At 32.2% G+C, this 14,983-nt stretch overlaps 1 protein-coding gene across 1 annotated transcript in view; it reads right to left on the bottom strand.

Annotated features, from left to right (window-relative positions):
* The window catches only part of LOC109546341, a 126,213-nt gene that overhangs the window by 15,650 nt on the left and 95,580 nt on the right, over nt 1-14,983 (bottom strand). Inside the window, exon 3 of the mRNA XM_048667428.1 lies at nt 1,473-1,679. Within this exon, the coding sequence (XP_048523385.1) occupies nt 1,473-1,679 (207 nt within the window). The remainder of the gene's footprint in view (nt 1-1,472; nt 1,680-14,983) is intronic.

The raw sequence follows: 14,983 nt of genomic DNA, 5'->3' as shown, positions 1-14,983 counted from the left end.
CTATCTATCTATCTATCTACTTATCAAACACCCTGTACATTGAATTTGGTTATAACGAATAATCTACATTAGTCTGAGCGATATTATTTGCTTGGTCTGACGTTGAAGATTTTTACAAATTTTCTCACAGTCACCAGGAATTTACACAATTTGTTTCTGTCTGAATCATTTTTTTAATTTGTTAAATTTGTTAAAATTAAACTGTATTCAAAATGTTTTCGCTTTTTCGTAGTTCGATTTTAGATTCAGATGTATGTTTTATGTGTTGGTTTTTGAAATATGAAAAACAATTTCTCCACTAATTAAATATTCGCTAACTCATTTTTTATTAATTAATCTAGGCAAATAATTTTTATGAAAACGTCCCGTTCACGGAACCTCTAATGACAACACACTGCAATAACATCGCATCATTTTTTTCTTTCCACTATTACCATGCCATGTATGGGAACAGTTCCATATATTCCCAATCCAGTTGTTTTCTAATTTAAAATAAACGTGAAAGCAATTTCCTGTTTGCTTTCAGATTGGCATTTTGACGACTGAACGTTACAGTGAAAATAAACCAGAAAATTGAATAAGAGAATCAAAAAATTGACCTATAATTTCTGCATACATTGAAACAGATTCAGCAGTATGCTAAAAAACAACTTACAAAAACTGAAATTATAGGAAAACCTGACAAGGATATGCTAACAGCAGACAAGCCTAATGATGTTATAACACACATGACAATATTTTAATTTTTGTTCTGAAAATGCTTACAAGAGTTCAATTCAACAGCCTTCTTAAAACTTTCAATTCCGTTCCTCAATAATCGAGCAATTTCTACCAGGTCCTTGATGTTTTTGTCTATTTCGTTGAAAGATTCATATTCCCCAGACCGTTTTTGATGCAGTAAGCCATTCGGTGAACTATTCACAAATCCGCATTTTATCAAATAGATTCCCGTAACATTAAAATTGGAGATCGAAAGAAATCAATCTGCCGGAACAGATAAATAAGAGCAATGGAGCAGCATTTTATTCCATCCGCAATCTAAGTTTTCCGAACGGACCGATTAACCAATTAATTGGGGATGGAAGATGGAAATGCAAGGGCATGAAGAGTGATTGGAGAATAAATTTCCGTAAGATTTAACGATTTCTATATCGGGGAGATTTTAAATGTTGATTTGGATGCCGGTAGAAATTAATGTTTGGCAATTACAAATACGAATATTGATTTGTCGTTTAACGCGGAACTAACGATTCTCGACGTTCAAATTGATTTCAATTTGCGTGTACTTTATTTAATGCTGGATATATCTCATATTTACATTGGATTTTCCAGTTCTGGTCTGTTTACAGAAACCGTCATATTTTGAGAGATTTCATCAATTGGCTACTGGAAAATTAATGTTCCTTTATGCTTTGCTCTATGTGAATATAATACATTACGTTAATGATTCTTACATATTTACTCCAACTCACCTTTTCCATTTCTTTAGCTCGAGTTAGCGTTGGTTTGGGTTTGATAACTTCATATTTTGAATTGTTGTTAATAAGCCCAACCAGAAACTCAAAACTCCGCTTCACCCTTCTTTGCTGAATGAACTCTCTATTGTTCATAGCTTCGTGAGAGTCAGGTGGGCCTGGTTGCTCTGTGGTATCTAGATAGCCAGACGGAAGATCTTTAGACTGAAATAAAAAAAAACCGAATAGAAAACACAATTTATATTCGTAGACATGTACGAGAAGCAATTAAAAAGTTCCACACATAAATCATAACAAATCCCAAACGTTGACCATTATATTTCGGTCTAAAAAAATCACTTGATCTTTTATACCAGAGTTAGGATTTAAGTTGACATTCCGGCCGGACCAAAAAAAGTAAGGAAAACATATTAGGGAGCCGAACAGTCCGCAGAAGAGACCCGATATTCCATAAGTGGGATGATTAACGACAACATTCTGAAAACAACTAAGTTGGGATGACAACTTTTTTTATTTTATCGGTGGTCTTCGGCTGGACATATTTCACTTTTTGCAGTACGTCTTTTATTTAATTATAACTTGTACTTATTTAGAACTTCACAAATCAATACTTACGCGTTATTTGCCTCTATACATATTATTGTAGGTTTGTATAATATATGTTTCTTACTTAGAGCTAGATACGTTTAGATGACTCGTCTTATTAAAAATTAATTTTTATTGGTCAATTTATTTAATACACTTATATTTGTATGTGGGTCTGTTGAATCGATAACCACTGACTGCACTTCTATTGTTTATCATTTTCAAGTTATTTTATTTCCGATTAAGTTTATTTATTCTGTTATACCAGCAGTTGGTCTTTATTATGATACTCCAATTTACTTAAAACTTAAAAATTTGCCCTTTTAAATTTCTGGAACATTTCTCAATTAACTAAGTATTCAGCTTCATTTTCTGGTTCTTCGTATCTCCATTCATGCTAAAGAGGATTCCTAGAAGGATTTTCGCTTCGATGTGTTCGATTTCTCTTGGCAATGATTACTTGCCATGTCAGTCATTTCCAAGAAATAATTATAAAACATTGTGCAAGCAAAATTGATATATTTCTTTTTCCGTCTGCTTCGAAGCGCAATAAATATTTTACAAGTTTTGTGCAATCGATCTTCTAGAGTGACTGATTGAACTGACCAGTGTGGCAACTCTAATATGTCTTATTTGCTTTCAATTTATTCGACCGCATTATTAATGTTGTCTTAAGAGGATAGTTCAACAGTTACGGTAGTGAAGGGTTTATTTATTGGAAAAAATTCAGTGGAGGCAATATTTATTGTAGTTTATTTTGCAAATAAGAAAACAATTCGGTAGCGAGTGCTGTTTGAACATATTGTATAGAACATATCTCAAGCAAAGAAAACACACCAACGACTTATTGCAAAACATATGCTGACATGCTAATTTGGCTTCAAAACCAAACGCTCTTCGTCTGGAAAAACCATACAAGCAACATGAACGAAGAGATGACAGCCATTCACATTCACGGAAATCTATAAAGCCTTTGATACTGTTTGGCACAAAAAACTATTATTTCATCTTTAGAAAGAGCAGATGTAATCGAGAAAACTAAACATGCAGAAAACAGAACAGAACAGATTGCATTAAGCACTTACAAAAATAAAACGCTCTGAGAATTCATCCTACGAACTTTATACGAACTCGCCCAGAAAGAAATACATATGCAGGCAAAGTGCAAGAGAAATTAGACAATTCTATCGCGATTCCAATTATTTTTCTTATTATATTTTTTGTTCACTATAAATATGCACTTAACAATAAACTTGCGTAATAACATGGGTTGAAAGACCGAGTAGCCGATGGCCGTTTTGCGGGGAAATAAAATAAAGATTATGTGTATAAAAAGACAATAACATTTCAAACAAAACAAAGGTCTTAATCCGTGAATTTGATTTTTGCAATTTCATCTTAAATTCACCTTTTTCTTTGATTTTTGGAAAAATCATCCTAAAGAGCTCGCTGAGTAATTTCAAGCGACAAACAGTAGCCAGCTCAGACTTTCGCGATTTAGCTATTGACCTTTTCTACTTTCCTTCCGTTTCCTTGTTATATTTTTACGTTTATTTTGCGTAAATCAAAATCATCTAGCTGAGGAATTCCCGATAAAACCTCCAACTCTGTCAATTTATTGGTCTGCAAGTGAACCTGTTGCCATGATTATTAGAAACATTTCTCTTCGGCCTGTCAAATCCAGGCCGTTTATCAAATAAACGGATTTAATGCTTACTGCGCGGATTTTAATTGCCAGAGTGAACGCAAAGTGGCATATTTTTCAACTGACTAAATCGGACTTAACGCAACTCCCGGAGGAACGGATAAATTCAATATTTTCTGCGGGAGAACACGTTAATCTCATGGCGATTAATGGATGTTTAGAGCAAATGGGATCAATTAGCTTCGGTTCATTAATAACAATATGCAAGATGGAAATATGTTTGATGGAAAGTTTGGGTTTGATTAGTGGACAATTTCTTATGGAATTTAATCGTCAAATGTTGCTGATGGTTAAAGAAAATTATTACAACCTCACAAACCAAGACCTAAATAAATTTCAGTTACATTAATAAACAACATATAAGGGTCATTGTTCATGTAAGTTTTCATTCATGTAAATTCAAAAAGTTTTTTAAATTTAAATTTTTCAGCAAACACTTAAGATCTTCCTGTACTTCTGTGATACAACGTTGTTTCAAAACACTTCTTATTCTAGTTAAGCTCAAGTTCTACTTTATTTCAACAAACTATCGTTTTAATTAAATTGCATCCAAACGAGTGCGGATTTAGTTATAGAGCAGCTAACTCGGACGTGAAAATCGGTTTTAATTAGTCTGAGCTTTTCACGGTAAGAAAATGGTGATATAATTTTGAGATTTAAGGCGGACGTTTTGTTTTAAAGCTGCAAGGGTACTTAAACGAAAAAACTGTTTTTATGGGCTTAACTAAGAATAGGTCTGTATAATGGAATCTTTATTATGGAAATGCTGATTTTATGCAATCTAATTTTCCTCAGTCTGGTTTATGAGAACTTTGTGTCCAGTTGTGCATTCGAGATCAAATAGATGCTTTTTTTGCCCAACATCGTTAATTTTAAGACACATTTTTACAAAACTCTTATTGTTTCTATTTTCCTGTAAATCTAGTAAATGTTTCCAGTTAAAACAAAAGTTCATTGGGATTGAAAAGTTGAATGACTTTACTTCTTCCTTATCTTTGTCCTCTATAGAATTCCTTGTTTTAATTAGTTTTGTCTTCGAATTGTAACCCTATTTAAACCAAATCTGATTAACATTACAATCCTTAATTATCTTATGCATGCTTATTATCCTTCTGCATGAAATTTTTCATTATTCCGCTATTTATTAGTCTATTTAAAAGTTGTCCACATATAGAGCAAACCTTGTCAGAGCTGTCTTTATCTTGACTATGGGTGCATCAATACACATTTTTCCCCCATTATTCCTTCATTTCTCCTTTGTTCCATCTCAATTTCTCCTTTTCCCATCTCAAGTCTTCAATGCATCACTTATAGTTTGAACTTTTAATTTAAATGTAACATACAGTACGTTTCCGAGTTTGCAGTTCGTATGTTCAAATAAAGTTTATTTATATTTAATAGATGAAGTTCCTGATCTGGAAATTCTCTCTTTCTATCTATAACAGTTCAAGTCTTTAAGTTGTGCAAATTGTCTCTTCATCGATTTTCATTTCCAAGCTACATATTTACAGTTTAGCAATACGAATTCCGTACTCTCAAGAAGCAGTTGAAGCCAAATGGAAAATTAACGCGTTTCTCGGTGATTTTCATCCGTTCTTGACAGCACTTGCCCGTTTTAGGGCGCCAATACAAGCAAGTTGAAATTAAAGCGAAATTGCGATTTGATATTGTTTGATTGTAGTTTCCAAGGAGGAATCGGATCTTTTCCATTTAAAGCTATTAGGAGTGAATTTGGTTGCGGAGCCTAATATGGGAATGATCGAAATCTGTGCCATATCGTAGCTTTTCTCATATAAATTCAGTTTCGCTCAATGATTTCTATGAAAGTCCAACTCGTATAGCTCTAAAGCCGTACAAAGCCATTATTTTCCAATGCAGATAAGGCCATTGTTAAGTAATCATGTGGGTTGCACAGCATGAAATACTGTGTGAACTTGCAGCGTTTTCCGCCCTGTCCCCAAGGAATATATGAAAAATTTGCCACGTTGGTATCTAGAGTTATAATTTATGTGTTCTAAAGGTTTAGGAGTAATAACGAAATAATACCGTTATAAGTATAGTTTTAGCTTAATTTAACATATTTATCGATTTTAGATTAATTTGCCAATACTTAATAGGACAAAGTGTGAAATAGTTCATACCAACAGAATGGAAAAAAGTTAAAAACAGTTAGTTTAGAGTGAAAGTATTTTAGAGAAATATTAAGTACCCACAAAATATTTTCAAAATCTCTTAATGTTTCCAGAAATAATAATCTCCAGTTTTATGTAGTTTTGTCTTCAAGTTTCTAGTATTCTTATTATCCACTAAGTATTAGTATTATTCCCAGTTCAAGCTGATTTATTAGCATATTTTGTTCATTTAAACAATTTTCAATAACCTTAAAACTGTAAACATATAAATTTGAAGAACAATTTAGATCAGTGTGCTTCTCATACATTTATTCACGCCCATTTGGAATTTCACTTCATTCAGTAGTTTTCAGTAAGTAGGTACCTGATTAGTTTCTATATATTTTTAAGGACAAACTTCTGAAGTTGATTCAATTTAAACAAAAGTCACATAATACACAACGTTGCAATTAGATGAACCTTCCGATAAGAGTGCTTCTAACTGTAAACCTGAGGAGTAAATAAAAATCCAATATCCGTGCGAAAGTTGCTTAGTTAGGTCTGAAATTTGAAGCAAGCAAAATGTCTAATTGAGAAGCTACTATTGCTGCGATAAAGCTAAATTAAAATTTCAAAGCAGCCCTGGAAAGGTTCGGAGTAAATACTTGTTTTTTTAATTATAGAGGTGAGTACATAATGTAAATGTTTCGTCGGGGTAATTTTTTGAAGAGATTTCTTGTTGAATTTTGATTCATTATTATAAATTCATCACTAATTACATGTAGTTAGATTGATATATTTAGCTTGGAGTTCTGGATTCCTAATGAACTAAAAATTTATCACGTCAATTTAACAGCGTTATACTTGGATTTTTAGGAATCCAAATCTAGGACGTTTCATAATTTGATATCCTCAAGTATTTAAGGATTATTATCTCACTTCAAATATATTTTTGTTATTCTAATTGTCCGCATAATTTCACTTCCAAAGTATCTATTATTGCCACAGTAAATTTCTTAGTTGCACAAGATATTCCAAATCAAATAAAAAGTTACGCTTCTATGACTGATTCCAATTTGCCTTTGGCGGAAGTTCCTCGTTTCAAGGCGTTAATGCGAATATAAGTCCAAATTGGAACGCAATTGCAATTTAGGATTGTTTGATTGCAGCTTCTAAGAGGAGTAGGAAATGTTCCTGTTTCTATTCAAATCGCTGAGAGAAACATAGCGATGGCATATTTCAGCTGGTTCACGATTGATGTAAAAGAAACATTAATGTAAGGTTTAAATCAAAATTGAAAAAGTAAACTAAAGTGAGAAGTTTGTCGGAAACACAAGTAATGTTTATTGTATGGATGGATATTGGATGAGTTTGGATGGCTCCAAACTCGACGATTTTACGTTGTTAAAACACTGCTATTTAATATTTTTTAGTTCTCATTCATCAATGATTTATAATTATTGTTATTATAAGTAGTGATAACTATATTTTTCTCTTGATTCATCTAAACTTAACTTTTATTAGTTTTTCTTCTTAATTTTTTGCATTACCTAACAATTTTCCGCTAATATGAGCTTTCCTGTTAGTTGCTATTTAACCCTTGTAACCTCTGTGTGGCTTTTCATCGATTATTTTCTTATTATTCTCATGTATGGGCTGCACTGTTTGGGTTTCTTTAGCCTCAATTTTGTTTCTGGACGTAAAAACTTAGTTTTTAAAAAACGTTTATTTTGACAGACCAAAAATAGATTCTTTCAACAGCGAACTGACGACGACCTTAACTGCTAACTTAAGACTTATTTCCTCATGCCGAATGCGCAGCTTATATAGTGATTAAATGCTGCGTCGACAGTTATTGAATAAAATACACAGTGGTCTGCGTAAGTGGTCATATAACTCCTCCATCCCATTCACTGTTTATTCAGTTACTTCCGATTTTTGCATCTGATTGAACAACATGACGATTTCGATTAGAATTCGGTTATGGTCTTTTCCCATTTCTTCCATATTTTTCAAGGTGCAAATAATTTCTGTATTTTTTCAGTTGAGGGACATGTTTTCAGCTAAATTGTTGTGGAACTAGTTTATTTTTGCTTTCAAGTTCTTCGGTGATTATTAGCTCTGTAGTGTTAGTGTTTTATAATTTTATGCTTGTCTGCGATTTTATTTTTGTACTTTTCTAATTTATAGTTCGTTGATACTTTAAAGAATCTTAAAGAATTTCAACGGATACGACCATCAACCATTAAAAAGAAAAGTATTGTTGGTAAAAACTTCATGTCTGGATAAACATTTCCTTTACAAAATAAATGTATATCCTATATATAATTATGTGAGCTTTATTGATCAAGAACTTGACTAAACTCACGTAATTAATTCAGCAATTGGAACGTTCAACTATTGAGTGAACCGAATTAAATAAAATCGATCTATACTGGAATATAATTATAGCATTTCTTGCAAACTGAGCGTTCCCAAAGGAGAAACGTATATTAATTCAAACATTCCTTCTCAATTTTAAACGTTAATTTATTCAAATAGAAAATAATTTATGTTATAAATATATAAATTATCTTTCTCCAGTTCAGTACTAAGACCTCTAAAAGGAAACCTAAAAACAAAAAGATTGTCATTTTGTGTCATCAGGTGTTTTATTTGGCTAACTTTTGGCGTTGCGGCGTCAAATTCAGATTTTACATTATAAATGTATTGTTTAGTTAGTCCTTGCCACCCCGAATGCCAGTAGGCGGAACCTTCAATTTTAACCTTATTCAATGGACCATCTTTAGGTCTGCTCTTAAACTCGCAAAATGTTAGTGAATCAAAATAAAATCAATTCGCAATTTATCGCCTACTACCTGGACGAATGTTCGAAAAGCGACATATTTTACATTTATGAATAACAACACTTAAAAAAGACTAAGCATAAGGATATGATATTTTTTCATGTATAAGAGAGGCACTTTGGCAAATTTACATAAGCTTGATAAAACATTGGCAACCAATATTATTTTACGTTGCTATTCACTTTCTTTCGGTCTTCGTGGTTTCACTTTGCAAGCCAGATAGTTTTTTTTACAAATTGGAAATGAAAGTTTTCCTCTAATAGGTACTTATTACGGACGTCTACAATTCACCTCTCTTTAGTGCAGTGCGAGTGAAAAATTATCTTCGAACTAGTAAATTCAGTTACTAAAAGCAATATGAACAGCAAATTTACAAAAGTCAAACCGCAAACAAGCATGTACATGTTTCATAACGTTGGATTTAAACTTCATTATTACTAAAAGTTTAAACACGCTGCAATTAATTTAATAGCCGTAATGGCAAACAACACAAAGCGAATACATATTTGAAATGTTTACAACATTATTCAGTAGTTCAACTGGTCACTTGAAATCAAGACACTGAACGCCATTGTTTATATTAATTAAACAACATACATATATACATTTTTGTGAAATGTAGTATAAATGTAAACCATTGAAATTTCCTGATTACCAGTACGAGTGTCAGTCTGTTAAGTAAATAATTCGAAATAATACCACTCAGCTGTATAAGCCATTCTATTTGGATTATTATCTCAATTTTTGTTGTTGCCCGTTTATTGACAAGTGATTCTAATTGATTAGCTGGATGCAAATAATGTTAATTGGGAGCTAGTAATGGTTCTGATTAGTTGTTTGAGATTTATTTCGATTTTACTGCAATTTGTTTTCTTTTTGAGTTGTACACAACTTTGTGAGTTTTAATTAACTGCTGATACTTTATTTAATGTCTATTAATCGGGATTTACAAAAGGATAGTGAAGAATTATTCCAATATTTTGCTTATTCTTTGTTAGTTCTTCTAATGTTGCTGTGGCATGTCGTATTCTGACGAATGCTTGCTTGTGGTCCATTAAAGTCAATCGTATTTTCTACTAGTTTTTTTTACAACAAATTCTAATTGTTCCAGTAGCCTTGTGTGCTTTTACACATTGTTTAATTTAATTTCAAAAATGCCAGATTTTATGGTCAGTTATGACTCTTGGATCGATGTTATCTATGGAAATCGAATAAATGAATTTGATTGATTGGTTGAAAAGTTGGTTTTACTTGTTGTAAATTTTATGTCTTTTCTTGAGATTCTTAGCCGTGTTACATGTTACTGGATATATTCTCCCAGTTTTATTTCTTCAGCAATCGTATTTCTTGATTTCATTTATTTCTGGTGATTTCGTTTTGTTCGTGTTTTCATACCGTTTTATTACCTCTGTGCTTAACTGGTTTCCTTCTAACGTTGTGTTGCTTCTTTTTCCATTAAAGTTGATTATTATCATCTGTTGCACTCTCAAAAAAGGTAAAATAAAATATCCCTCAAAACCGGTCAAAGAATCGAAAATCCAATAATGCATATTTCAGCTTTAAAAAAAAAGAGAAATGTGATTATTGGGTCCACACTAAACGTGAAAACCGTATCTATTATTATTTCATTTGTGTTTGTCGGCTCATTCTAAACAAGCAGAAGTCTACACTTTTTGATTGCTTCGATTGTTACATTTTTATGCGTAACTTATTCGATATAATTAAATTGTGTTTGAATAGGATTATATTTGGACATGGATTTCTAACCAAATTGGCATTATTAAAAATGCTTCTACTTCCTTGTATGATACACAGGTTGTCAGCCGACGTCGTTGAGATAATCGATATTTAAATTCGATTGCAAATTTTAAGTAAAATTAGGATTAGCACTTTACCTGAATTTACAAAAATCGGGGGTTTGAACTTATCAAGTCGTTTTCTGCAATGCATATTCCAATCCTTGGTCCACCCATTTGCATATTATTTTTCACCTTATCGAACGTTGCTTGAATTATTTCGAAAAGTCCAACATGTTTAGGTCTGGAGATTGCCGTAGCCAAGCAATAGACACACAATGATTTATCCACCGATATTGATAATTTTCGATAATACAGTTGAGACCCTTGTCCACTCTCTCAAATGGGCCGGATTATCATAATCATCCTTCTAATTTGAATCTAACTATTCCGGTGGAAAAGTTTACGGAGAGTCTTCCTAATTGTAGCCAAGTTGTTAATGATTCAATTACCAAAGTATCTGCACGGATTCAGGAAAAGTGAGGAAAACAATTTTTACTTTAAATTATCACTACAATTCATGTACAAAGTGATCTCAAGTTGCAAGTGAAGCTTATGTATATATAAATATTGGCTATTAGAAACTGTAAGTGTGTAACTGTAAAAAGTGCTTATTTTTAACGTTTCTGCGTGAAAAAAGTGGTTGGATTCCCAATTACAAGCATGACAATGTTCCTAAGAATATATTGTTAACTCGATAAATAATGCAAGAGGTCAAAATGTAACTTTCATTCATTTCCATTTGGCATACGATTATATTAAAATTGCTTGTTTGCTTGTTAATCTTGCTTCCCATTTTAACATGACCCTTGTTAAAAGTTGAGGCGTGGAAGGGAAGTTGAGTCCGCGTTTATTGTTTCATGCAACTACCCTTACTGAACCAAAAATTAATTTAAATTTTCTTGTATCAATATGGCGAAATATTTACTTCTCATATAAGCGAAACTGAGCGGACTTTCGTACGATAATTGACAACTAAACAAATCAAACATCCGTTTGAATATCAATTGCTTCCATCGATGCAGTAGATATTAACATTTATTGAACCATATTTATTTTCAACTTTATATATTTATTGCTTATGACAAAAGCATTATGTTAAAACTCGTATCTCTCTGCGCTCATAAATATACAAATATGAAATTTACAAAATGTATGCAGACAACCAACACGATTTATTCGAGAGAGGAAATCACAAAGCTCTTCCTAAACATTCAGAAAATTTACTAAGCCTGGGTTTAAATGTAAAAAAGAAATAAAATTTGAACTGAAACGTACAAACTCCTTATTTGCATGCAGATTTGAACACAGTGAGCATTTTGTTTTGCGTAGCTATGCATATCAATATCGACGGTTTTGCATAAAATAACTCAATCTGAAAAAGTTGATTCCAATTTCATTAGGTCCCGCAGAAATACACCGACCGAAGTTATGAGTTTTGCATAGTAATAGCAAAATTCAATATTTCGTATATTTTTATTCTCAAAATTTGCTGATTTTATTGCATTAGGAATAAGTGCGGTAGGAATAACATTCCTTAAATCATTTACTTTACTACTCTGTTTGTGAAAAATTGTACTTCTTTGCTGAGTTATTTCAATAAATTATATCATTTTCTGTAAAATTGATCACTGGATTGACGGAAATAATGTTACCTTCGTTCGAAGTACACAGAAATTACATTAATTGTGGTGCATTCTTGTAGATATTTGGGAATATTTACGACGTGGCAAAGTTAGAATTTATATCCCGGGAAAAGTGTTATATCCCGGGCTCAATGGTCATTTGACAAATTATTAGTATATACAAACATCGCAAATATAATATTGCAAAATATGCTTAAACTTTCTGGATATTTTTTAATATTTTGAATTTTTTACGAAATTTTTATTTAAAAAAATGAAAAACTACAACAATAATCATGCATCTAGACAGATTATATATACCGGGTGTTTGTTGCTAGTTTATTTAGTGTGTGAATAACAACGTTGAACATGTATAAAGTTTTCCTTCCTTTTGGAGATTCAAGCAGTCAAATGCTAAATGTAAATAATGGACGCATGGATTCCACAATCTACCACGATTCCATGATGTGTTGTTCATCACGAGCAAATTAATTCCTAGGAGAAAGTGAATGTGAAGATATGAATTTAAAAAAAGCCTGAAGGCTGAATTCATTCTGAAGGAAGTACTCAGAGGGAAAATTATGTTCTTGATAGAAACAGGCCAAAATCGAGGCATGGTTCCAATGGAAGGTTTTCCGTAGAAGTTCTTTTATTTCCAACCGTTTTTACAAAAAAAAGTTTTCTTTAGCATCAAACTACGCTATGGGAACCAAGCATTCGTGCAAACACTGAAAACTATAGTAAAGAAAGGTTATGAAGTGAAGTTGAGCACTTATTTGAAAACGCTTACTGAAACTGTATACTCTTCTCCACGTGTTAGAGTGACGAACGAATTTACAGTTACGTACAATTTACCCATTTCTTTCCAGCTCCTGTTGGATGTTGTTGTTGCTGGTTTGGGAATAAAACAGCAGACATTCACGTAATGCTAACAAGAAAAACGCTATTTACAGGTGCGATCAAATATATTGTTGCAATATTGCTAATCTATAAAATTATTTTTTGCCATTTTTTTTGGATTTTCCACGTACCATAACCAACAGTGGATAACTAACACATTGAGAGGAAAAAAGTTAATATAAATCCAACAATCAACAATATTCCTTTAACACCATATTCTTCTACACATTTTATTATCAGAAATACATTTTCTGCTACTTTGTCTTCAACAAGATCTAAAAAGTTGTAGATTTTTGACGAATCTGATAAAATAAACTCTATTAGAAGATTATCTAAAAATATGACGGTAATATGAAATCAGATGGTATTGAATGCATGTATGCAAAATTGCATAAATTTAATATCCGTCGAATGCAACAATTCCTTAGGAATAAATTCATGAGCATTATGTTAAATTATTAAAATTAAACTCTGCTCCTGTTTCCTTGCCAGGTATTATTTTACCATAAAACCCTTATCACTTCTTGTATTACGTTGTTAGAAAGTTTGAGCCGGAACACATCTGACACCATACACGTTTCGGGTGTATATTAGGAGGAGCAGCTATTTGCGATTTTCCCGAAGAGATAGGAAATAACAATCAGCTATCTAGACAACTGTCGCCGAAACTTTGGCAAAGCACCGATGTAATAAACTTTTTCGAGTTTAGGCAAGATTAACGGATTTTTCTTTCAGCAAGCTTTATGCTTTGGTACAATGTAATGAAACACTTGTAAGATCTCGAAAAGTCCTAATTGAATTTTTTGCCGTTATCCCTTGAACACAGAGTTAGCGCAAAAATGGCTATAAAATTATATTAGATACTCCATTTTTCCAATAAGTCAACAACCATATATTTGGCAGAAAATGTGGTTCTTTTTACTATAACATAACATAAGTGACTAATTATTCATGTTAATTAATTTAAGAAAGATGTTTTTTCAAATCGGCCTTTCTGCCCTTGGCTGCACAAATTCAGATTGATTCAGGTTTATTCTTGAAAACTTCTGGTTCGAATTATCGATATTAATCGATAAAACAGGTTAGAATAATGTCCCCATATGATATAAAAATTTACGGACTACTATTATTCTTATAATTTGTTTTTCGGAACAATAAAATCTAATTGGAGACTCAAAAAAAGGTTGTATACAAACGAAAACAAAATTACACACAAATTCCTTGGATCCGCCTGCCTTATCTGCACCGAAATCGGTGTCCGCTAAAACATTTGAAAAACATGGAAATATAAAAAGCCCCACATATCTGATACAATTTCATATCTGGAAGTTGCGGAAGTTAACTTGAAACGCCTGAAATGACGTTATAGAACCACAAACTTGTGACTCTGATATTAAATTTTTAACATATTGCAAAACAAAATAACTGCTATATACAAACTACGTTAACTACTCAGTAGCAATTTAGACCCTTGCAGATACTAAACTTCACAAATTACTGTAAAAAATAGTTTACTCTGCATTATTTGATTGAGCATTGTACATTTTCTGGTAAATTTATTTACCACCGAATGACTATTTGACTTGCAATTGCTGGAAACTTTATTTGATTGCTACACTAGTTACCAAATATTGTCGAACACATGTATATTTTAGCTACATGCAGTGGCATTTATTGAGCAAATACAAAATTCGATTTGCATTGCGCTGCAAAGAGTCTAACACAAATTTACATATCTGAATAAAACAGTTATAAATCGAACCCCAACCAGACACCATGCATGCAATGTCATTCATTTTATTTTAATTGTGCCTTTTTTCTAGTATTAAGCATGGAAATGTTTGGTAAATAAAAAATGTATTGGCTTCAATTTGGCATTAATTGTATTCCAGAAATGTTTGAATAGGGCGTCATGAATCCAAGGGTGGAGACAAATTATA

This window comes from Dendroctonus ponderosae, unplaced genomic scaffold (genome assembly GCF_020466585.1).
Source record: "Dendroctonus ponderosae isolate FM_Combo_2020 unplaced genomic scaffold, Dpon_F_20191213v2 Dpon_F_20191213_6, whole genome shotgun sequence".
Classification (NCBI taxonomy): Eukaryota; Metazoa; Arthropoda; class Insecta; order Coleoptera; family Curculionidae; genus Dendroctonus; species Dendroctonus ponderosae.
The sequence above is the reverse complement of the archived record's forward strand: the minus strand, read 5'-3'. Positions and strand labels throughout refer to the sequence as shown.